Source organism: Odocoileus virginianus, chromosome 17, assembly GCF_023699985.2.
Source record: "Odocoileus virginianus isolate 20LAN1187 ecotype Illinois chromosome 17, Ovbor_1.2, whole genome shotgun sequence".
In the NCBI taxonomy this organism is placed as follows: Eukaryota; Metazoa; Chordata; class Mammalia; order Artiodactyla; family Cervidae; genus Odocoileus; species Odocoileus virginianus.
The window spans coordinates 8,601,648-8,625,991 of NC_069690.1; the positions used below are offsets into that span (position 1 = coordinate 8,601,648).

The 24,344-nt window shown below is 55.7% G+C and overlaps 1 protein-coding gene across 7 annotated transcripts; it reads right to left on the minus strand.

Annotated features, from left to right (window-relative positions):
* Window positions 1-788: 788 nt before the first annotated feature.
* SEPTIN4 (septin 4) lies at window positions 789-24,002 on the minus strand. 7 transcript variants are annotated; one of them, XM_020908266.2, is made up of 14 exons: window positions 21,993-23,635; window positions 21,289-21,333; window positions 20,091-20,098; window positions 7,033-7,326; window positions 6,575-6,668; window positions 5,858-5,944; window positions 5,262-5,385; window positions 2,421-2,555; window positions 2,190-2,307; window positions 1,996-2,097; window positions 1,701-1,797; window positions 1,445-1,607; window positions 1,195-1,294; window positions 789-1,011 (listed from the first exon to the last, which is right to left on the minus strand). In XM_020908266.2, the coding sequence occupies exons 1-14, from the start codon at window positions 23,566-23,568 to the stop codon at window positions 952-954; spliced, it is 3,003 nt and encodes a 1,000-aa protein (XP_020763925.2). In that variant the 5' UTR covers window positions 23,569-23,635; the 3' UTR covers window positions 789-951. The 7 variants fall into 7 exon arrangements, with proteins under 7 accessions (XP_020763925.2, XP_070334636.1, XP_070334639.1 ...); XM_070478535.1 differs by lacking the exons at window positions 20,091-20,098; window positions 21,289-21,333; window positions 21,993-23,635 and adding an exon at window positions 12,182-12,646; XM_070478538.1 differs by lacking the exons at window positions 20,091-20,098; window positions 21,289-21,333; window positions 21,993-23,635 and adding an exon at window positions 12,182-12,216 and having other exon boundaries at window positions 7,283-7,326.
* Window positions 24,003-24,344: the final 342 nt, after the last annotated feature.

Genomic DNA, 24,344 nt, shown 5'->3' on the forward strand with positions numbered 1-24,344 from the left:
TGGCAGCAGGGCGGAGGATGGCCGCTGGAGGCCGCCCTGGCCCCGAGATACCACCAACCCGACAGAAATGGAGAACGGTTGGTTCAGATTCTCCACCGACAGCTTCAGTTAGAGTAGACCTGAATGCTTTAATATCAGGTCCCCGGGCCACAATGTCTTCACTTCTCTTTTGCAAAGGACATTGGAGCTTTTACTCCGTATATAGTAAATCCCAGGAGAACTGGAACCTTACCTGTGTTCACTGTTAACTCCCAAGGTTTAAAACAGAGTGCAACCTAGCGGATGCTTAATAAATATTTGTTAAATGAATATTGAATTCTTACAGGACGACGATTGTACTTTTTCCATTCCCAGCACTCACTATAGTGTTTGGTGATTACAGGGGTTTCAACGTGTGTTCAGTGCGCTATCACAGGCTTCCTAGAGTGCAGTTTAATTCTGCATATCCCTTTCCCCAAAACAGAGGAAATATGAAGTTGGGAGGCTGCATGCAATTAATACCATGTTTTCTTGAGGGCAGCTATCAATTCTAAAACGTCTGTGGGATTCTCAGTACTATATGTGGGAAGGATGATGGGCTCCAGATAACAGAGGCAGGACAGATAGCGTCGGGAAGATGGACTGGCCAGGCTGGATTATGGGCAGGGACTGAACTCGTCATGGGAGGGGAAAGTTTTTCCTGTTCTTCTGCCCCTACTAAAAGCCAGAAACCAGCACCCTCCTCCAGCAACCTTTCAAATTCTTGGTTTCCATGAGATGGGAAAGATACAGTGACACCGGAAGCCACCTACAGATTTGTTAAACTTTATTTCCTCTGAGTCTCTGGGGAGGCAGCAGGGATGTAAGGCGAAGTGGCAGTAGCTGCAGGGGCCTGAGCAGAGCTGGTGCTGGGAGGGGCCGACATAGGCAGGACGAAGAGGCAGCGTTTAAATATTCAGGGCTGAAAGCCAGCTAATGGGTCTCCTTCATCTGTCTTTGGATTTTGTGCAGCATCTCCTGCATCCGCCGCAGCTGGAACAGGCACACGCATCAAAGTGGGGCCTCTCAGAGTCCTACAGATTTAGGGACGTTCCCCCCCCCCCAGCCTCTAATCCCTTCCGTCGGGCCCTTGGTAGCCCTGGGGTGTGATGGGGTTTATAATTAAACAGGGGTCCCCTCAGGCTGGCAACCCCTACCACCCCATACTAGCCTCACCTCCTCATCCTTCTCTCGGATCAGCCTCTCAGTTTCTGGATCTGTCCCTGGTGGGACGGCAGGAAGGGGGAAATCGGTACCACTCTCTAGAGTCAGTTTGCTGAAGGGAAGGGGGAAAGGAGGTTGGTAAGGCTAGGGGAACCCCAGCACCTGCTTGGACAGCCTGCGGAACAAAGGAGGGGCTTGGTCTCCTCCGCGGCGGCGCTTGGGACCCCGCCCCTGCCGGCTCTGTCCCGGCCTTTGGCCATACTTGCGATTCCGCTCTTTCACCACCAGGCGGGTCATGCTCTGGATGCACTGGGCCCGGTAGTTCTCATAATGCGTCTCCCGCGTCACGTCCTTCAGGTCCTGCATGTGAGTACGCACCAGCATTGTCCTCAGCTTCACAAAGTCGCAGTGCCCTGGGTTTTCCACTGCACAGCAAGGCTAGGGATCAGCCAGGCGCACGGGTAGAGGAGACCCGTTGAGGGCAAGGAGATACCCTGGTCACAAGCTCAGAGCTTTACCTTCCACGATGCCCCAGGGGTAGAGCCGGCCCCGAACTCGACGCCCTCTGGCCTCTACCACAGTGTTGCTGCCAATGACAGCAAATGGGATGCTTTCCTGGAAGAAGTTAGGGTGTCTCTCAACACCCCCATTCTCACCTGTTCCTTTGTGCCTGTAACTTCATCTTCCTCTGCTTCATTCTGGGAAACCAGGGTCCTCTTCCACCCCAAGAGCCCCTCCCTGTTACACAGAATTCTACTCCCTCTTCTGCCCAGAAGAAACAAGCTGGGAAGGGGATCCCTGGGGTGGCCCCACCTTCAGGGCCAGGTCCTGTGATTTGAAGTCCTCATCCTCATCAGAGTCACAGTCTGGGAACTGGTAGACCTTGATTCCAAAGTGCTCAATCTCCTCCCGGATCTGGCAAACACACGAGGGGCCCATGGATCTGGGGGGGACTCCAACCTTTTCCAGGAGCCCACCTGCTCCCCTCCCCCACCAGCTCCCCTCACTTTGCGTTTCTTGCGCTCCACTTCAGGAGGGGTCAGTGTGTCCGCCTTGGCCAAGATAGGCACGATGTTGACCCGCTGATGCAGGGCCTTCATAAATTCAACATCCAATGGCCGGAGCCTGGGGAACAGGAACCCGTGACCACCTGCAAGTGGCAGCCCTGCCCCGGGTGCTCTTGGCCTGTCCCCTTGGCAGCACCTGGTGGGGCCAGGAGCCTCAGGCTCAGACCATACCCGTGGCCGAAGGGCGAGATGAAGTACAGGCAGCAGTGCACCCTGTTGTCTTGAATATTCTTGCGGTTCAGGCCACTCTCATCTCGGAAATACTGCTCAAACTGCTGGTCGATGTATTCAGCCACAGGCTTCCAGCTGGGGCAGGGAACACAAGCAGAGAAACTGCAAGTGAGTGCTGCCTAGTGAGATCTGGGGCTGCGAGCAGCCCACGCCCTGGGCAGACTTTTCACCACTTTGCTCTTCCCCGACTTGCTTTACTGCATCTTCAGGGAGGTACCTGAGTGGGTCACGGTACATCTCAAACATCCTGATAGAAAATCAGACGAGGCACGTGGGCAGAGGTCGTTAAACCCTTAGTGTGATGAGAGGAAGAGAGCCTGGGTGACCAAACAAAGCAGGAAGACTAGCAAGATGCAGTGAAAACCAACTGGAGGCCAGGGCAGCCCTAAGTCAGGTTCACAGTTTAACCTCAGGGCCTTTATTCAGGTGGGTCCAGCCTCTCCTCCACCTCTCCAAGCTCACTCCGTCCTTCAAAGCCATGTCCAAGAACCAGCTCTTCCACAAAGGTTCCTGTGACTACACCAATGCACACTGCTCTTCCTTCCCTTCACCACACATGAAGGTCATATACATATATGGTATATATCATCCATATCTATGTTCAATATATACAAGAACCTCAGTTTTCAAGTCTCTTGCTCTGCTGTTATTGAGTTTTGGGCATCACTGATAGATGCCCTGATAGATGGACATTATAAGTATCATTGTTCTCATCTTATACACGAAGAAGCTAAATCCAGAGCAGCTAAGAGACTTAATCCAGATCATTTTAGCCAGCAAATTCTCTACCCATCCAAGTCCCTGGGCTCTGACTCCTAGTTCAGTGTGTTTGCCACTACACTGCCTGACCCATTTACTAACCTAAGTTTTAGCCTGATTGACACACATGTTAGAGACCTGCCCCCTCTCCTCTCCCACTCCCACTGCCACTAGACTGTAAGCTTCCAGTGACAAGGATTATTCATACTTGTTCTGTATCCCGTAAAATGTCCAGCATGGGCTGGACACCTAATCTGTGCTCAAGATATTCCTGCTGGCTGACTAAATGAGCACATGTGCAGGTCCACTGTAAACTGGGAGGTGCCAGGCAAGTGGAATTATTACTACATTATGGAATGTCAGAGGAAGTAAGTAGACTGATTGAAGGAGGAAGCGATACTTGCTAAAGCAGGAAACAGGCATTGGTTGGGGCTAGAATTTCAAGGCAAATCAGCTGGCTGAGACATATTCCTAGATTAGGAAGGGTGATGACATGGAGGCCACCTCAGTCCAGCAGGAGTATTTACGGAGACCATGTACTACGCACTAGCACAGTGCTATGGCAAGAACGTATGAAGTGGCCCTCCCCTCAAGGCTTGGATCAAAAAGTTGAAGATGAACCAGTGTACTGAGCCAAGGTCTCATGTTGTAACGATAAAGCATGTGAGGTGCGTTCAGGTCACAGAAGGATCTGTGAGGTCCTGATCAGTCTGGGAGGCAACCATCCAGGGCCGGCTTCCTGGGCATGTGACCTGTGCAGTCACATGTGGGCCCCGCACTCAGAGGGCCCACATCTGGTTTACTCTCTGCTGTGGCCATCTTGAAATTCTTAATCATTTTGAACAAGGGACCCCGCACTTTTATTTTGCACTGATCCTGCAAATTTATTTTGCAATTATCGTCTTTAAATCCATGAGTGTAGTGTACACAGCCCTTTACAGTTTTCAATGCACATTTACATGCATCTTTCTGAGATGACTTTTAGATCAACTGGTAAAGCCAGCATTTCTCAACTGAAGAAATGGGGAGTGCAGTCATTTGCTCAAGATCACGCAGTTACTACATGCTGAGTCAGGATCTGAATTCTCAGTCCAGGAGTTTCAGCACCACCCTGCCTAATGTTCTTAACAAAGGCACCACCACCTTTTCCCCTGTTTCTATCACCCATTCTCCTCTCATCTACTCCCTTAGGTCTGACCACTATCTAAGCATCTTTCTACTTCCTGGAAAAAGAAAAAATGTCAGGGATGACTGGGGAGGTGGGGAGGTGGTGTTGTTTAGTCACTAAGTCGTGTCGACAGTTTTGTGACCCCATGGACGGTAGCCTGCCAGGCTCCTCTGTCCATGGGAGTTTCCAGGCAAGAATACTGGAGTGGGTTGCCATTTCCTTCTCCAGGGGATCTTCCCCACCCAGGGATTGAACCCTCCTGAACTGGCAGGCAGATTCTTTACCACTGAGACACCAGGGAAGCGTAATGGAGCGGGGGTGGGGGGGGGGTGGGGGGAGTAGCGAGTAGCCACTTTTCTTTTGGCAAGTAGCCCAGAGGGTGCTTGGAGTTTAAACAAAGTTCCACCCACACTTTCCCTTTGCCTCTTCTTTCTCACCTTCCCCTACCCCTCCACGAACTCTCACCCCTTTAATAACTTGCTTGTAGCACCTAAAATGTTGCTGGTGAAAGGAACAGATGGAGGGAGGGGGACCATTACTGAGCACCTGCTATATGTCAGGTCCTTTGCTACATGTTTTCACATGTTTGCTTTTTGAGGCACTTCCCTCAAAAAAGGGGGGTGCCCTCACCCCTATTCTAGAACTGTAGGTCAGAGTCAAAGGAACACTAGCGGTCATTTATCCCAAGGCTGTCCCTCTCACCTGACAGAGGAAACAGCCGTCCAGTAAGGGGCAGGGGCATGCTCAAGGGCACACACCCTTTCTTCCTGACATCGGGGGTGTGTCTGCACCTCTGTGTGCCTGCGGAGGGAATGGGTGGGCTGGGGGCAGGGTCTGTGCTCGGTCAGACCTACCACTCTGTGTTGTTGACGGCATCCCCAAAACCTGGTGTGTCCACAATGGTGAGCCGCAGCTTCACGCCCTTCTCCTCTATGTCCACGGCATGCTTAGTGATCTCCACCGTCTGCATGATACGCTCTGGAGAAGGGGGAAACTGAGGCCAGGGCGAGGCCAAGGACCTGCCCAGTTGGGACCACAGGGCCCATCCCAACCAGCTCTGCTGCCCAGGCTGCCGCACCCTCCCTGCCCCCTCCCCGCCCCCTGGGGCTGCCCGGGGGCCTGTCTGTTCTCTGGGAACCAGCGAAGAGCACATTTCCCAACACAGGAAATGCCGGTGGCTGTTGGCTCCGGCCCCAGCCTCTTCTCTGCTCCGGCCTCTTTTCTCGGATTCCTGGAATCCTTTGGGGGGTCAGAGAGGATTCTGGCCCCTGCCCTGCTTCAGCACCCAAGTCTTTAGGGAGCTGGCTGGTGGGCTGCCAGGCTGGACAGCCCTCCGGAGAGACGTGGCAGGCTCTCTAGGAAGCCGCAGCTTCCTGTATCCCCCAGACCCCGAGTGAGCTCCATTTCCCAGGTCAGCTCTGCCGGCCTGTCCCCACGCTCCTTCCCTCACCTTCTGCGCTGAGGAGCTTCCGGTCCCGGTACAGATCCGTGAGGAAGAGGCTGTTGACCAGCGTGGACTTCCCCAGGCCCGACTCTCCTGACGGGGGAGACAGGACAGGCACACAGCAGTCACCAGGAGGCCACCCCACTGGGCCGAGTTTGTGGGGAGCTTCTTGCCTATCTCACTGGGAATAGACTAACCCAAACACAGCAGAGCTGGAAGCAAGCAGAGACGAGAGCTCATCCAGCCAGTGAGGCCCAGAGAGGATAAGGGGTTCCCAGGGTCACACAGCAAAAGGCAAATGTTAGGACCCTGAGGGTTGAGGGTTCTCTGGACCTCGTCACTGCCCCCTCCCCCACAGCACATAGGATGCGGACTTTGGGCTGCCTTCAGCTTCTGGCTGTTCTGCAAAAAGGCCCAGCCACTTGCTGCTTTCTCCTGCCCTGGCCATACCCCAGCGGCTCAGACAGCAAAGAAGCCTCTTGAAATGCAGGAGACCTGCGTTCCACCCCTGGGTCAGGAAGATCCCCTGGAGAAGGGAATGGCAACCCACTTCTTGCCTGGAGAATCCCTTGGACAGAGGAGCTTGGCGGGCTATAGTCCATGAGGTCACAAAGAGTCAGACACGACTGAGCAACTAACACCCATAACCCCCCCCCACACACACACATGAACCATCCCCACCTGAAACACCTCTTGCCCAGCTCTGCCCGGCCCCTGCTCTACCTGCCACCATGAGGGTAAAGTCAAAGCCTTTCTTCACAGACTTCCGGTGGACTTGATTGGGGAGGGTTGCAAAGCCCACGTACTCCTTGTCATCCTGGGGGACGACGAGAAAGCAGAGTGCGTTAGGGCAGGGGCCGAAGGACCCCAGGACTCAACACCAGCCTTCTCCCCGCCTCTTGGGTCTTTGCCCAGCCTTCCAGGATAGCTGCCACACTCCTCTGAGGCCCCAGGTGGGGCCACCAGCGGGGCTCCTCTCCCTGCTGACACTGTCGGGTTCCAATGCATGGGGGGTGCGGGGGTGACCCCACAGAGCTGGGGCCAACACAGGACAGAGCGTGTCTCCAGCCACGTGTGGGTGCACACACACACTCACACACACGCAGCACACACTTCTGGGGCTCCCTCGGCTCCCTCCCCAGGGCCTCCTGAATCAGCACAGACGGGGCTGGAGGCTCTACCTCGGAGGAGTCATAGGGATCGAGCTTGCCCCACGGGCTGCGGGGCCGGGCTGAGGGGCTGAGGGGGGCTGAGGCAGAGAAGTACTGCTGGCTGTCAGAGGGCTGGGGCCACGAGGGGGGTTTGAACTCCAGGTCATCCTGGCAGAGGTCTGAAGCCTGGGGCCTCGGCTCCTGGATTTGGGGCCTGGGCACCAAGGTCTTGGCCTCTGGTGGGTGGTAGGTCTCGCTTCCTGGGAAATCCTTCACGAACTTGTTCAGTTCTGCGTCATCCGCGTCCTCCAGAAAGCGCTTGATCTGAGGGGCAGGGGCGGGGTGGGGTAGGCGGGTCGGTGGCAGGAAGGGAAGAAGGAAGGAGCAAGACAGGAGAAGGCAAGAGGGAGAGAGGAAAGCACGTGTGGTTAGAAGGGAAGGAAGCTGCACAGGCGGCCAAGCCAGAGGAAGCGCTCGCCACCCTCCCCTGCTCACAGGCCTCCTGCCCGAGGGTCCGCAACATCAGGAGACCCCAGGGAGCAGCAGCAGCCCTCCAGCGCCCTAGCAACCGCTCTGGGGACCCAGCAGCTCCGGTCTGGATGCTCCCTCGCAACAGGGTGCTGGTCGAGGCTGCCCCTCCACGCCAGGGCCAGGGACTGCCCTAGAGGCCAGGAAGCCAGGCCGAATGAGCGGAGCAGACAGAGGCATTAGAGCGGAGAGGAGAACGTGGCTCAGGACGGAAGGAGAGTGCAGACCGCCGGGACGGGTAGGGGCGGGAGGCGGGAGGGAGCCAGGGCGGGGAGAAGGGAGCCTCCAGCCCCGGGCGACTCAGAAGCCAGCAGGGGGCTCCTCCACTCCAGCCGCTGCAGCCCTGAGCCCCGGGACTCGGGAGCCGACTCTCCAGGAGGTGTTCTCTCCCGGAGCGCAGAGCAGCAGACCTGAGCCCCCTGATTCCAGACCCTGAGCCCTGGGTTCCGGGGTTAAGGTGAAACACGCCAGCTGATGCTCGTGAGGGTGGGAAGGACTGGGTGAGGGAGGCTGGGGGGCACTGCAGACAGCCCCCAGCTGCGAGGGTTGTAGAGGCGGAGGCGCCCCCGGCTGCTCCCTGCCCCCTGCCCCCTGCCCTGAGCTAGGCTTCAGCTGGCAGTACCGGAGGGGGTCTGGCCTCAACTGTGAAGCACACGGGGGTGGGGGGAGCAGACTGTGGCTGGCTCTTCTGCGGAGACCTGTCCCCCCACCATCTCCAGCTGGGAAGACAGGCCACGTCCCCCTTACTCTGACCCTGAGTTCTAGACCCCAAAGCTTCCTCTCTCCTTTGGGGGCCAGCCCCTTTCGTGGAGTGCCTGGCGGTGCTGGGCTCAGCTCTGCCTCACAATGCCCACGTGCCACCCCCAGACAATGGACAAGGGCCGGCTTCACAGGCTGACTCACCCCCTGGGAATCAGCCAAGCTAGTGGGGGCTACCCCAGACCACAGTGGAGTCCCAGTCAGGGGAGATATGACAGCCACCGTCTTCAGCAGGTTCCCGTTTAGGGTGGGAAGAACTGAGGGATGCAGTCCTATGAACTGCAGAGGGAAGGGACTAGAAGGGGGCTAGAGGGAAAAGCCGCCTAAGAGCTACTTCTGGGCTATAGCCTCTCAAGTGCCCCCGCCGGCTTAGAGCCACAGTCTCCAGGGCTTGCCTGGACAGGAAAAGGGGTCTTTTAGCCTGAAACTGGAACCAGCGTGTGGGGGCCAAGTGGCCAGAAGAGACGTCCTGAGGCAGGCCTGACCCAACAGGCTTTTTCTCACCCACAGTATCTTGGGGTCCAGTGGGGTGACCGTTCATCCCGGTTTATGTTTGCTGTCTTAGCAGAATTGCCACTTTCCACTCTTAAAAGTGTCCCAGCTCAGACGATTAATTATACAGCAACGGGGAAGGGATGCGGGTGGGGGGAGCGGGCAAAGTGTGTGTGACAGGTCTTGTTTTCTGGCAGTCCAAGAGTCTGGGGAATTTGGGGAAATCCTGTCCCTCTGCACAACCCCACAGGAACCCAGAAGTCCGTCTGGGGGCAGACTGAGGGTGGGAGAGAGGGGGCTGTCTCCACCTGGTTCCACCAGGAGCGCTGAGCAGAGGGGCAGCAGCCCAGGGAGGAGGCAAGGCCCTGACAGAGACCCCCAGCCTCCTGCAAACCTTCCAGGAGAGCCGCCAGCACCGCTCTCCCTCCAGCGAGCACAGGAGGGACCCACAGGAGCTCCAACCAAGGGGTCAGGGCCCCAGGGGCCTCATTGGCCCCCCAGCTCTGCCACGGAGCCAATCCTTCCGCCACGGACCCAATCCTTCTCTGCCTCTGAGCCCCGATCCAGCCAACGCAAGGGGGAAGACGAGGCAGGTCCACCCTTTCCCGGAGCAGCCTTACCCCAGCTTCAGCCCTCTCCTCGGGGACAGAACTGCCTTGCCGTCCCAGGGAACGGTCCATGTCCCACGCTTCAGACTCCCTGTCAGCAAGCTCTAGGTCTAATTTTATCTGCCAGGCAAAGTTCCTCACGCACAGAAACAGCCTGGTCTTGGTGTTCTTGTAACCCGGCGTCCTGACTTGCTCCTCTCCCTTTCTCTCTGACCCCCCTGTCTCTGTCAGGGGCCAAAAAAGCCTGTGGAATGTCGTTCCCCACCCCCTCCCCCCTCCCTTCCCTTGGCTCCCACCCTCCAAGGACAGCTCAGCTGCAGCGGGACCGCTGCTTTCCTCTGCAGTCCCGTCCTCCTCTGATTGGCTCCCCTGTGATGCCTGCCCGCTGCCTGCCGTGGTGGGCACAGCAGCAGCCTCCCAAGTCCGTCTGCAGGCTCCTCATCCACTTGGCTTCTCTTGTTAACTCCCAAGGACGCCGAGGCCTATCGGGGGCTTCAGCCCTGTCCTCAAGGTGACCTGGTCCAGGAGACTTCATCCCAAAAGGATTCTGACCTCTCTCTTTTCACCATAACTTCAAGCAGTGCTGAAGTAGGGTGGGGTGTCCTACCGTCCCTGGTGTGTAGGTTCTCATGGGAATGGACCCACTTTTCTTCCCAGTGTCGCTGTGGGTTCCTCCCAGCAGAGAACTGCACTACCTTCAGAAATCGCCATCAGACATTTCCCTGCGGAGGGCCCCAGGCGCACAGGGGCCTTTGCCACACAGACGCCTCCCATCCTAGGGTACCTGCCCTCTCAACTCATCCAAATCCTTTCCATCCGCCCATCGCTCTCAGGGAGTCAGCAGCTAACACGTGGTCTCTGTGGGGCATGACCTCGGGGAAGAGAGGCTGGCATCCCAGAGGCTTCCAAGTTACTGATCAGGCGGGACACGCATAGAGAGGGACCTCGCTGGGCCTGCGCACATGGAGACCTGACCGGCAGACCGCAGGCCAGTGTTTCCGGTTTGGCTAGAAACACCCTTTGTGACTCTGAACAGTGTCTTAATTTCAGGGCCTTAAATGTCCAATTGTGAGCGGCCCTTCCCTGTCCCAGGAAGGCTGAGGAAAGCAAGCACTCCCAGATGACAGGTACACCTCAAGCTGCTTTGAACCTGGGGAGAGAAGGGACAGCTCAAGTGACAGGATGGTTATTAACATGAGCCAGTCATTCTTTCTGTATGCCAATTAAGCCCTCCTGGGGGGCTCCCAGGCTGGGGAGCTCTCCCCACTGGTCTCCCAAGCACCTGGGTCCCTCATCTCCTCTTACAAAGAGACCCTCACAGACAAGTGGGGCTGGCTTGAGGGCAGGGGCCTGAGGCGGAGGACTCTGGTCGTGACAGGGTGTCTTTAATTACAGAGGAACAGGCCAATTACAACTCAGCCAAGTTGAAGCCCCAAGACCTCATTTGAACTGAACTTAATGTGTGGCAGAAAAAGCCTCCCTTGGCCCCCGCACTAGGGACATTTGGCACTACGAACAATCAGAGCTCCCCTCGGCTCCCACCCCAGGACCATCAGTTGTCTGTCCCCACGTGGGGAGACGGATGCGGGCAGGGATAAAGGCAGGCACCACTTGGCCTCTCCCAGGAACCCCCCTTTGGGGAAGGTCACAGTGTCACCCAGACTTCCTGGCCAAGACTTGGGCCTCGGCCTGGACACAGCTTGACAGAGGAGAGACCAAAAGGTTGGCCTGTCCAGACCTGGAAGCTCCTGATTCCACAGGGCCCAGGGAGCGCCCTTCTGGAGGCTGCCCACAGCCAACATCCTGCCCCACAGGCTAGCGACAGATCTCCCACTGCCGTAAACAGCCTGGGCCTCCCACACAGAGGGCAAAGGCAAGGGGGCTTCCAGACCGGGAGCAGAAGCTGGCACAGGGCCTGAAGGCCCTGACACCCAGCACAGAGTGTCTGTGGCAGGCTCTGGCCTTGAGGTCAGGACGAGAGCTGGCACCCTCACAGTCAAACCTCGACACTTCCTACCTGGGGGTCTCCAGAGAGGCGGGCTGCGGTTACTGCTTCTCCGCCCATCACAGGCAGGTGGCAGGAATGAGTTCCCTCCACCCCCCATCACTGCAGAGGGACCTGGTTTGGGGGGACGGGGGGACAGGTAGGCTGCTGCAGGAGGAAGATTCCCTTGGGTCCCTATCTCAGGGGCAGAGGGATGTGGAGTGCTGGCTGGGCCGCCCTCTCTCAGAGGTCCCTGGGCAGAGGGTGCTGTGGGAAGGGCCTAGGAGCAGCCCCTTGGCAGGCGGTGGGGAGGAGGGCCCAAGCGTCTCACCAGCCCTCTCTGGGAGGCAGCAGTGTTTGTGAGCCTCCTGTGTATGTTTTCCAAAAGAAGTTGCTGCTGGTCCCTGAGCCCTGGGTAGGTGGGGGTGAGGAAGGGTCACCCAGGTAACAGCTGACCCAGGCAAGGGCGGGGACCCTCAACTCCGCCCCTGCCGGACTCGCTCGCCCCAGCCCACCTGCGCGTCTCGACCGCCTCCCTCTCCCGACCCTGCACCGACCCACCCCTTCGTCCAAGAAGCGGGCAGCACCCCGGGGGCCGGGGCCCACTTCGTGCCTGCTCGGATCAGAAGGAGAAACTTGGGAGCAGCGACGCAGTGCCGTCCGCCACCAGCGTCTGCCCGTGCCCGCGGCGGGCGACAGCGCCTCCAGCCCCGCGCAGCCGGGGCTGCAGCGCCGCGGGTCTCGGCGAAGCCGCCCGGGAGCAGCGGGCCCTGCGCGCCCGGCCCTGCCCCGCGCCCGCCCGCCTTACCATGGCTGCAGCCCGGGCCGGGCCGGCTCCGCCTGGACAGCGCCCGAGCGACCCGCGGCCGGAGCTGCGCGCCGACCTCGCCGCACCGCCAGCCCCCTCCCGCCGCCCCGAGAGCGGACCGGCTGGGGGCGGGGCCCGCGGAGGGGGCGGGGCGGGGCGGCCCCGGGGCGGGGCCTGCACCTCCGCGGCGAGCGGGCCCGCGCCGGCCGAGCCCGTGGCCGCTGCGCTGGCCTGCGGGTGGGCCTTGCAGCTCGCGACCCTCGGAGGCAGGGTGCGGAGAGGCGACCGGGCAGGGCTTCGCTGGTCATCTGGCTCTCCCTGAGCCCTCAAGAGTGGCCTGCCCAGGCGGCGCGGCACCACGGGGTCTTGAGCCAGTCCCCAAAGAAAAAGGAAGGGCCCACCTGGCACCACCTGGAGAAGCCTTTGGAAGGAGAGGGGAATTTGCCCCATGGGTTGGAGAGAAACAGTTACCGCGGAGAGTCCACAAGGTTTGTGAGAATTGAACCCAGCTGATGTCCAAGTTACTGATCGTCCATAATGTCTGTATACCTCCTAAGGTGGACGTCAGAGAGTCCCCACCTCCAGCCGAGCTGTGAAGGAGAGCCAGGAGGTTCCCTTCCTGCAGGACCCTAGATTAAAGATTAAAGAGGATTTGCTGCATAAACTACCCTGGGATCATCTGCTGGAAGAGTGGAAGGGAGAGGCCGAGTGGCCTTTCTGGGCAGTGCAGCTTTGCCCGGGGCTGTGGAAGGTGCGGAGGGCCTCAGGACAGGCCAGGCTGGGCAAGCAGGTGAGATGCTGTGGAGACAGATGCCCCAGCAGCTTTAGAGGCATTAGAGGCTCAGGAGGGCAAGCAGCAGCTCAGAGAAAGTAGATGCTTGGGGCGGGGAGTTGGTGGGGATTTCCTGAGCTAATACGGGTCTGAGCTGGTCAGGCTTCTGTAGAAGTTTCCAGAAGCATGCCCCTCTGTGACTTCTAAGAGTCCTCCTCCAGGACAGACTGGGAGGCCCCTATACACTTTGGACAAAACTAAGGCCACACATGGCCCCCCCTCTATTGGTAGGAGTGCCAAAGGCCTATCTACACTCTTTGGGTCTGATCCACAGCCTGGTGGTCTTGGCTGGAATCCGTCAAACGCAGCTGGGTACCCCGAGTGAGATCAGATTCAGAAAACATGGGACTGCCATTAAATATGTGGCAGTGGTGGGAGGGAGGAAAGAAGGGATGTCATTCCTTAAAGAAGTCAGGACATTCATGAGCCAGCAAGTCAAAGAGAAAACTTTCTATCTGGGTAACCTCACTTCACCTCTCTAGGCTCAGTTGCCATACCTCAAAATGAGGGAATTAAACTAAGCTAGAGACCAGCAGATTGGCTCCAATGAGAGGCAACTTCTGAAAATATAGGAGGTTCTTGGAAAAGGTCCAGGGTAGATCAGAAGATATGAAGCTCTACTTAGGAAAACAAACACATAAAGGAATTCCTTTCGAGAGAGACCACTGTCTGTTAGAAGTCTGCAGAAATAGCAGCGCTTGCTGCCATTGGACCCAAATGTCAAATTCGGGCTGCACAAAGCCCCTCTGTTGGGAACTAGCTGCAGCCACTTGTTCTTATGTCCGCACTCCTCATAGGAAACTTCTTGGGTGTTTCAGCCCTCAAGGCCAGGGCTGGGGGAGCTGGGCCAAAGGGGGAAAGCCTACATCAAGGAGGACAGGCCCTATCACAGAACCTTGTTTTTCACAATCATAACGTGCCTCCTCCCCCTGGTTCTGGTTGCTGTCCAAGCATGGACACAGACACATCTCAGCTAGCAGCTCATCCTCCGCTGTAGCTGGAACCCCAGGCTCTGCTCTGTCACTGGCTGCCCAGACTCCAAAGAGCCCTGTTTCATGAGACATGTTGGTGCCCGTTTGCTTGGAAGGAAGCAAAGCCCCAAGAGAGACTGGGGACCATGAAACTCATCTCCAAGCCAAGAATCTTGGGGTCTTGATGGTCACAGGCCCGCATGAAGCATGGGCCATGAGGAATGGGCTGGGCAAAAAAAAAAGCCTAAGACAGACTTTGGGTCACTCTATCTACACAACCCCACACGCTCACCCTGCTGCAATTGAAGAGTCTCCATGAGAACTTGGCCTGGGAATAAGTCCCTGAGATAAGTGCCAAAATTATCTCAATGTCTGCAAGTCCCTTCCCTTCCCTGTGTTTCTGAAAGAAAGGACTGTTCTACCCTCAACACCAATTCTTATGTTCGATGTCGGGACAGGTGGAGTTGGACATTTGGAAGCAGGGCTGAGATACAGCAGCCCTCGTATGTGTCATTGACCACTGAGCGCTCAGCGCCACCCCCAGCCAGCAGGTAGCCTGGCCAACCCTGCCTCAGTACCCTCAGCTCCTGGGCTCCGGCTCCCTCTCCCTCTTGAAATTCAACATCCCAGGAGCTCCCTGGTGGCCCAGTGGTTCGGATTCCACGCTTTCACTGCTGGGGCCTGGGGGGAACTGAGATCCTGCAAGCCATCCCAGCCTGCTGTCCTGGGCTCCATCCACTTAGGCCAGGCCAACATGGTCTGTATGGAAACCTCCTGGCCCCGCCTCCACTGGGGCCCAACCTTGGGTGAAGGGTGTACAGCCCAGGGATGTCAAACAGGGATTCTGTACTTGGGCTCCGGCAGGACCCAGGTTCAAAGCCAAGATTAAAGAGTAATTACCACCAGAAATCAGGATTTCAGATCTGCCTGACTAGCAAAGATCACTTTAGTCTCTTGGTAGCAGTTTCCTTTATGCGGTGCAAGAGCTAATAGTACCTGTGCCCCAGAGGTGCTGAGTCAGTGATAATTTAAGGCAGCAAGTCCTGGCGGAGCCGAAGGTCTATCACTGGGTTGTATCTTTCAAGGAAACCTTAGCCAGTCTGTACATCAAGATCTGTACAGAGAGGTAAGAAACCAAAATACCCTATGCCCCACTCCTCCTCTCATCGTTCCCCAATGTTCCATGATCCTGGGACAGGCGTGAGATGTAGGCGGCAAGGTCCGGGAACATGGTGTTTCCTGGCACCTGCTGAAGGGCTGCAGCAAGGGACAGCAGCCAGTCAGAGAGCCCTTCCAACATCCTCTGTGCAGCAGGACAGGCCACAGGAGGCCCAGGGGTGGAAGGGGCTCCCACGCCTCCGAATGCTGCTACCCACTGTGTGTCTGACACCCTCCAAGGCCCACTCCCCTGACCTTCCAGCCTCTGCTTAAATATCTTCCCTGCTCAAAACCTCCCTGACTCTTAACAACTGCCCTTCAATCTTTGGGTGGTGAATTACCAAGGTCTTCATTACCGAGCCAAAATCTGCCTCCTCCTGGTCGTTCCCCTCCAAGTGCTTCCGTGCTAGAAGCTTTGCTGACTCATTGCCCTGGACTTTGTCCTTTGATATTCACTTCCCTTCAAGTGACCCATCTGTATACTTTTCTCTCCAGATCAACCACAAGCCCCTCAAGGACAGGGCGAATGTTTTTCTATTTTAACCTCTACTCATTTCCACTCAGCAAATATGTCATGTGATGTCTGCCTAGGTGACCAGGCCTCTGCCCCCAAGAGATGTCTGATCAATATGGACGGACTGAGAGGATTCACTGATTAGTTTCCGCTCTGATTTTGGAGGACAGTCAAGCCCCGAGGCTCGGGCTTCGCAGATCCATAGCCTGCCCTTTAATCTGGCAGTTTCCCAGCTCACACCTACCTCCCAGCCTTGGTTCAAATGCAGAGACACAGATCTTACCCCTAATACAACCTTTCCTCTCACAGTTCTTGATATCTAAAGATGCTGCTGAAATATCACCAGTTATCTTCCAGGAATATGTGACTACAGAAAAAGGGTTTATATACCACATAACCCTTGAGGCAAGATGCTCCCCAGAGACTGCCAGCATTGATAAGCAAGCTCTGAACCTTGGTGTCTTCATCTCTGAAACAGGGAGAAAAAGTCTACCTCATAGGTTTGCTATGAAGAGTCATTAAGACAGCACATGTAGTGTTGGGCGAATCACTAAAATGAATGGTGGCTACTATCTCAGCTAACACCAAAATTATCAACACCACACCAGCAACTGTCAACTGTGACTATTTCAAATGCCTTCCCTCCAAAGAATTAGGCACGTGCTTGTGTAATGGGTGTAGAGGGATGGGAGAAAAGCCTTCAAGTGACACTGGAATGACCATACTGCCACCAACTGTGGAGTCAGCTTCTCCAGTTAGCCAACATTCTATCTCTAGAGAACAGGTCTTGGTTTCAGACTTACTGAACTGAGTTCCCCAAAACAGCCACTGCTGAGATCCCTGGAGCTAGATGATTTTGCCAGCGGTAGGTGTGCCGAGGAAAGGGCTTTGTCCCGCCCAGTCCGCCCGCCCAGTGTCGGAGTCAGCGCTCCCCTCAGGAACTGCCTTACATCCTGTCCCCCTCCTCCAGGCCTCCCTCAGCCCCCAAGGTGCAGCTGTCTCTTGCTCCTCACCACCCTCCCGCCCCCCACCAACAGCAGCTGGGCCAAAGGCAGCTGAGCAGAGACGGGGGAAGGGACACGGTCATTTCTGTCGCTCAGGGCAGCCTTCCCCTGGCTGAACAGCTGTCAGATGGCTTCTGCATTACTGATTTTCTTCCGCATCCAAGTGGGCATCTGAAGCGAAGCTCCCTAGTCGGCTGGGGTCCACTGCCTCTCATCTTTCTTGAAAAACTCACCATTTCAAACACCACCAAAACACTCCAACAGAAATGTGTGATGCTGGAGATGGGTTCCGGGCAGGGAACCAAGTAGCTTCTGGAAATGCACTAGAAAGTCCAAAACAGATGCGGCAGATTCTTCCCTATGTGTGCTCATTCTGGGCGGACTATAAAAACGAAAGGACTTTGCCATCAAGCTGGCGAGGAAGGCATAGCATCTTCCTGCCCTCACTTTGTAGGCAGAGGAAGTGATCTGCCTGCGTCTCCCACAGGACGTAGAGCACCACCCCCTGCCCTGTGCTGCCAGAGGCGCCCACTGAGATGCCACACCACCTGTCCTAGGGCGACCCACTGTCCAGGCTCGCTCAGGACTCAGGGACCTCCCAGGATGCAGCACTTTCAGTGCAAAAGTCAGGAACGGCCAGGGCAAACCCTGAGGAGTTGGTCAACCTAGCCTGTCCCTAGAATAGCGAGCCTGGGCCGGAGGTCACCAGCCTCCCACCTGCTCTCGATTTGGCTGCCGGTGGTAGCTGCAATGAACAGGGTAACATCTGACAGGAAAAGCAGCGGGGTGGTGAGGGCCAGGCTGCCATAAAAAGCCTCCCAAGGTGTCCTGCCCCATTTTCAGCAGCTCTGCTCCATCCTCTCAACAACCCCCTTTCCTCTCAACTCTAAGTCTCTGTACCCAGCAAGAGAAAATGAGGCTAGTGGGAAGCTGGTTCTGGGGTTCCTTCCAGAGAGCCCATATCCGAGGATTCCACTAACGTCCCGGGAACACAGCCTCCTGAGCTGCTCTCCCTGAGCAAAGCTTCCTTGTGGCTCCGGAGCCGATGGGAGGCTGGCCATCGCATCCCCAAGGCCAAATGACACAGCTCCCTGAAGATACTGGTCTACTGTAGGGAACCCTGAAACAGCCTCCTCTAGTTCCTGGCCTGTTTTCCGGAGTTGATTCCTCGCCTCACTGATGGATGTGGCAGGGAGTAAACCCCCTTGTCCCCTGACAGTCCGAGAAGGCACATCCGAGGGCAAGTCAGTTAGCTGCCTCAAGGACACAGGCTCTTGGGACCAGGGCAGCCTCTCCCAACAAGAACTACTTTATTCCAGGGAATTCCCCCAGGGCTGTGTGAGAAGACAGCCCCTGCTGACCCCAGAGGCACCCTCAGGACCTTCCAGTTGAGCTGCTGCTAGTTCTGACACCAAAACAAAACAAAACCAAACCAAAACCCCTCAGGAGTGTTTCTCTCATTCCCCTTAACCTCCTCCAGGAAGACTCCATCCCTAAAGTCCAATCCAAGGATGAGAAGCATCTGTCTGTCCTGCTCCTTAGACAAAAGCTTTGGGGGACCGCCTGGGAGGAGACTGACGGAGAGACAGAGATAGGCGGAATCACGCTCTGTCCCCAGCTATGGACCCTGGAGGCTTCATGAAGCTCCACAACAGGCTGCCGTCCACAAGCCCGGTGCCGTGGTGGGGCCACCAGAGACTTCCTGCCGGGAGTGGAATCTGGAACAGACTCCACAGTCTGCCTGGTTTCTGGAGGAGAGGGGCCAGACGACACCAGCTCCCCAGAGTCTCCATCCTGGGACCACGCCGCCGGGGGACAGTCTGAGGACGGCCTCGCGCCTGCGTGTCCTGTGAGGAGAGTACCAGGCCCACCTCTGTGTCACCCACTTCCAGAGTCCGGAGAAGACTGGCAGGCCCCGTTGCCGGCCGGAGAGACTTCTCTTGCCGGCTTCTGGGGACAGCTCTGCTGCCGAGCAGGGCTGGAGAGCTGCAATTATGGAGACAGGATAAGAGCTATTTTGGGAAGAAGCCGTCGTGCTGCCAAGGCTTTTGACTTCCTAAACTAAAACGAGATGCACAAAGAAAGAGGGTGAGGGTGGAGACCAACAGGGAGGGACTGGCTCTGTCAGAAGCATCCCATCCAGAATAAGGGGAAATGTAACCCCTTCCCAGAGGTATAGATTTGCATCAAGAGGGGATCAAGAGGCTGGCTGTTAAGCTCTCTGAGCCCTGGCTATGGGAAAGAGTGAGCAACCTGACCACCTCCCCCCTGAATTCCCTGCTGACTCCCTCCCACCTAAGACCCTCCAAGAGCACTTCTTCAGTCTGTTGCATTTCTTTGAACATTTAAGCACAGATGATTTTGTATTGTTGTTGAAATATTTTCTGTCCATGTCTTATCTCCCCATCCAGACAGTAAGCCAAAGAACATGTGTATTGTGCAGTTTAGATGGTTTCCCCAACTGTGCCTAGCAGAGTGCTAAGCTTCTGATAAAAATTGCTGATGGAAGGAAGGGAGGGAGAAAGGCAGGAGAGAGAAGGAGTACTGTCTTGCATGGAGATAATCTAAAGGAAGCTGCTCCCACCCAGAGCTGAGCTCCGGGTAGAGCACGAGATAAGCAGCAAGGCAGAGGGGGTGGCAGCCCCATTCCTGGCACCTCCCCTGCAGCCATGCCGTTATCGGAGTTCAGGCTGTTCTGCCCCCCAATTTTATATACACACACATCTCATTTGTTTTCCATCTGCAGTCAACCATCCATCCTGGGCTAGTCCACAAATGGGACCCATTACAGGCCATGCTGGGCTTTGGATAAGGGAGACTTAAGGCAAGAGAAAGAATAAAGGCAAGAGAGCTTGGACTATCTTATCAAACGTGGGTCAAGAAGAATGAAAGTACTTAGAGGAACAACACGCTGTGAAATCAGGACACTCTTTGCCAAATTCAGGACACGGGGCTGCCGAGAGCAGAGTTCACCTTGTCCCTTTCCAAGTTAAGGACTCGAATAGTGTGTAACCCAGAAAAGCAGCCCCTTTGTGGAGAGCCCTAGGCCAGAGAGGCGACAGCCAAGTGGGGACAGATCCAACCTATGGCTCCCCAGACAGTCTTCCCAAGGAGAACCTGGCAGGATTCGTCGTTTGCCAAAAGGTCTCTACTCTTCCTCTCCAGTGTTGCAGTGAGCTCTGGTGCCTTCGTGTGAATGTCTCCCTGGAGATGCCACCCCATAGGTGCCCAGCTTGGCAAGTGGAACACAGGCTGGATTTCAGCCCCTGCCTCTCTGCCAGGTACCCATGTGCAGTGAGCAACCTGCTCAACCACAGGGAGCACCTCTGTCTGTCTCCTTTCATATCTGCTTCCATGAAAGGGTGAGAGGGGCATTTGGATTCGGGGGAGCACAGGAAGACTGGAAGTAACTTCCCAGGGGCGTTCTTACCTCCTCATCTGTCATAATGGAGAGAGTAGAAGCCAGGCATTCCCAGGGGGCAGCAAATGGAATTCAGAGAGTGCCAACAGGAGGGGAAAAAGAGAATTTTACTAAAGACATCCAGTGGACTTGGGCATAACCTGGCCCAAATTCCTTCCTAGTCCAAAGTGGCCCAAGTGAAAACAGCTAGCAAGTTTCCAGGCACAGTGAGCGCTGAGCTTTACATGTAATCGCTTAGCGAGGCCTTGCAAGAACCTTCAAAGGAAGCCAATAATAGATGGGGGAACTAATGACTGGAAAGGTAAAATAACTTACCCAAGGTCACAGTCAGAAAATAGAGAGACCAGGGCTCACACCCAGTAATATAGCTCGAGTCCTTATTCTAAAAACCTCTCCTTTGTGGAGCTTTGCTCCCTCTGGGGGGCAGAGCTGCTGGCAGGGACTGGGACTGCATCCCAGGGCTCTCCCCTTTCTAGAAACATCTTCATCCAGAGCCCTGGCCTCCCTCACACTCACAGGCTGGATTCTATTGTCCACAACACGTGAAGCAGGAATTCCTTGGCACTAAGGTACTCTGTATTAAGATTGACCCCGGCCTTCCCTCCCACCAGAGAGGTCAAAATCACAAAGTTAACAGGGGGTGGGCTCAGACCCTGGGGGTTCTCCAGTTGGCTGAAGACCCACTGATGTTCTTAAGGCTTTTGCCTAGACATCCCTGGAAATCCTGCTTCGGCCACAGCCAGCAAGTACTTCCCTGGTCCTGGGGTGGGGGTCTTGAGGAGGGTTCTGAGGAAGCAGAGAGACACAAGAGGAGACCCCTCAAGCTGCATTAGTTTGGAGTTAGTCCTGAGGAAGACCGTGATCAGGCAGTTTGTGTTAGTGGGGCTTTTGACATTTGCTTTTTAATCACACGATAGGTTAAGACCAGCTTGTCTGAAAGGCCGTGGGCTTACATCATTCTCCATTCCCAGCGTGACTACTTCCTATCAAAAGGAGACTCTTGAAAATGGAGAGATTCCAAGTCCCAAACGAATGACTCTAACGGTAGGATTTTAGGCAAAGTGAGGAGTTCCTCTGCCCCCTGAGGTCAAAGCCCCGGCAGGCACCATGCTGACAGACCTAGCTCTGGGATTCAGAGGCTGCCCTCCCACCTGTTCTCCTGCCCCCAGCCCCCCAAAGCGACCCGCGGGAGGGAAAAAGCACAGACCTTTTAGCCACCAGAAGACACGATTGTACATTTCCTCAGAGACATCTGAAAGTAACAGAGATTGTTGCTTTTTTTCTCTCTCTGTGGGATGCGCCCCCCGCCCCTCACTACTTCAGGCCTCCCTTCCTAGCTCTACATTTCTCCACCCAAAGCTGCCCTCAGCCCTCGGCGCTCTCCCCAAGAAGCTCCTCCGACCCAAGACCAAATGCCGCGTTCCCGCTCTGCTGCTCCACCTTCTCCCCACCCTCCCTCGAGCCACTGTGAACGCCTCTCCCCTCTCGGAAACCTAAGTCCCAGCTCATTTACGCCCCGCCTTCTCCACTTGGTTGCCAGAATATTTACCTGAGGACCTTTATTCTCGTTACCAGCCCTCACCCCGCTCAGCTCTTCGTCTCCGCCCCTGGGAAGTAGCTTCCCACCCTGCAGACCACTCTCTACTACCTTCCATTGAAAGGTTAAGCAGCGCTGCCTGGAAGAGTCAATGCCTGAAGCCGGCCCAAGCATCGTCATCGGCCTCATTAGCTTGGAGCTCAGAGAAGCTGGTGGGGAAGGAAGGGAGCAATGGGCTCAAGGATGGGTCTAGCTTTGGCACTGGCGCGAGGGCAGCTCTGAGGCCCAGAATGAGGAGGGGGGACGTTCTCCCACCCCGGCATCCCACCTCACTAAATCGGGGCTGCACCTGGGCAATCTGCTTCTGCACATACCCATGAAGAAAACACTAAACCTTTGAGTGGGATGTCTGGAGGTGTGCTTGGGGGCCTGTGGCACTTCCCTCAATGGTGACGGACTTGCAGACTCCTTTGGTGATGATAGTGGTGATGGACTTGCCTTCTCTCTCTGGAACATCAGATCCTCACAGAAAGGGCTGGTTTCCATTTCAAAAAAAGGCAGTGAAGGGTCTGGGGGAGGAGGGGACTTGGGCTCGAAATCAGGTGTTATCGGCCGACTGTCAGGCATTTCACCTTCAGTGCTGAGTAAGGCCCACCACGTGGAGTCTGGCCCGTATCTCGGTAAGCACCGAGGGGGCAAGGGCCTAGGGGTCAGTTCCATCTCTGCGTGGATCGAGTGCTTTCCAGAAGAGGGCTCTGGAGGCCTAAGTGTGGGTCGTGTGAACTCGTAGATACTGTCTGAGCGTTTTGTGCTATGTTGCTTATAGAAGGGTCCCAGACTGACAAAGGCAGAGGATTTGAAAGGGCTCTCAGATGCTGCTCGAGACGTTCCACGGGAAGCTGACGGTGCCCCGGGGGAGATGGTGACCCTGCGACCACCCTCGCTCTCTCCTCGCATCGAGGGCTTCATGCTGGGCTCCACTTGTGATGGTATTAAAACCTTTGGGGAAGACTTGGTTTCGTTGTACACAGAGGGCCTGTGGACGGGCTCAGGCTCAGGGCACACAGAAGCCTTGTATCCACTGTTCAAATCTTTAAGGACAGAGAGTGTGAGGGAGGATTCCACGTTCACACTTCTACGCAAGGCCTTAGGTTCTGCATAAATTGAGTTCTGATGGCCCATTTCATATCCTGGCCCAGGAATTCTTCTCTGGGGTGACCGAGAGTCTGGAGAGATGCGGTTGCCGCCACGTTCTGGGCTAAGGGGTCTCCTTGGAAATCTGATATCCCCAGCAGTCACACTCTTTCGAATGGGCTCAGTTTGGACTGCTTCATCCTTTGGGCAAATCAAAGGCCTCCGGGGAACTCTGACCCCTTGTGGGTATTGGACCTTGGAGGGTGGCTCGTCTTCTAAGAGTATGAAGTCATCCTTCTGGTCGACAAAACTCAACCGGCGAGAGGATTTGGCCTCTGGAATTAGCGAGAAACGATTACTCGTGTCACGCCCTGGCCTGGTCTCAACCCCTCTTCTAGTTGCTTCCTCTCTGGACGGACTGACATTCCGATGCACCTGACCGGTGTAGGGCACCGACTCGCCCTGAGTCAGCTTTCGAGGAGGAGAGCCCTGGCGGGATGTATCAGTTCTGGATCGGGTCTCGGATCGAGGGTTGAGTGCTCCAGAGGGGCCAGGCCCTGACGGAGGGGAGCTAGAGCGAAGGTAGTCTGATGATAAATGGAGAGCAGTGGCCTGCCCAGCTTCTGATCTTCGATGGCCTGTCAGGATCGTGGAGGCTGGGCCACTCCGCTGACTCGAGGAGACAAGGTACCCCTGTCCCCGCTGAGGGGTCGTGCTAGCAACCTCGGCCCCTTTCTGTGCTGAAACTGCCACCCTGGACCCAGTTTTATTTGTCTTGACCACGTGATATGTTGTGCCTCTTTGGGTAGAGCCCATATTTTACCGGCTGGCTTGTATTCAGGGTCCTAACAAAGCTTGAATATTTATCCTCAGATTTAAAAGCCGCTGTTCTTGCATTCCCACAAAAGTGGCTGTTGTTCTCCAGGTGTCTCTACTAGTCCCCTTAGCTACCTGCCTGGTGATGTCATAAAGGAAGGAGCCTCCTATTAAATATTCTGGCATACAGACACAGTTCTTCAGAGACTATCAAGCAATAACGGCAACTGTGGATTGTCTTTCATGTTAACACCACCAAAGCTTTGACCAAGTTCTTAGCAAAACCAGGATTTCCTGGTGTAGAAGGAAGGCTCTAGATCCTCCCTTACTCTCCCCAGGTTCTAGGAACTCTCAGAGACTCATCCAGAGAGAAGGAACCAGTTTGAATATCCTACTAAGGCAGGGCTCCTCAAATCAATCCCACTGTGTTAGCCCCAATTTTAATAAGATGGAATGTTACAAAACTGTCCCAATTTGGTTTGGAGCTGCACTGAATATGTCACAAAATAGAATCCCAGCTTTCTACAGGCTTCGTGGGTGGTTTGGTTGGCCGTGGGGTGAAAATCCAGGTTGCTCAGGTCATAAATTCTCACACATTCTTGGCCCAGGAATGCACGTAGGCTTGTAGAAGGAGTCAGTCATCAGTTTCAATCACAAATGGCTCTTTGTGTACCTTGGACAAGTTACTCGACTTGCCTGAGACGTGGCTTCTTCATCCGGACACCACTGCCTGACAGATGCATGTCACACAGTGAATGGTACTCCTTTCTCACGAG

Bases quoted from the DNA above. Each gene is read 5' to 3' on its own strand.
- SEPTIN4 (XM_020908266.2), bottom strand. From the start codon at position 23,568: ATGGGCTCTACCCAAAGAGGCACAACATATCACGTGGTCAAGACAAAT. The intron at 21,334-21,992 runs GTATGTGCAGAA...TGTTACTTTCAG, and splicing joins GTTTAGTGTTTTCTTCATGG to ATGTCTCTGAGGAAATGTAC. The intron at 5,945-6,574 runs GTAGAGCAGGGG...CTCCCCCGTCAG, and splicing joins CTTTACCCTCATGGTGGCAG to GAGAGTCGGGCCTGGGGAAG.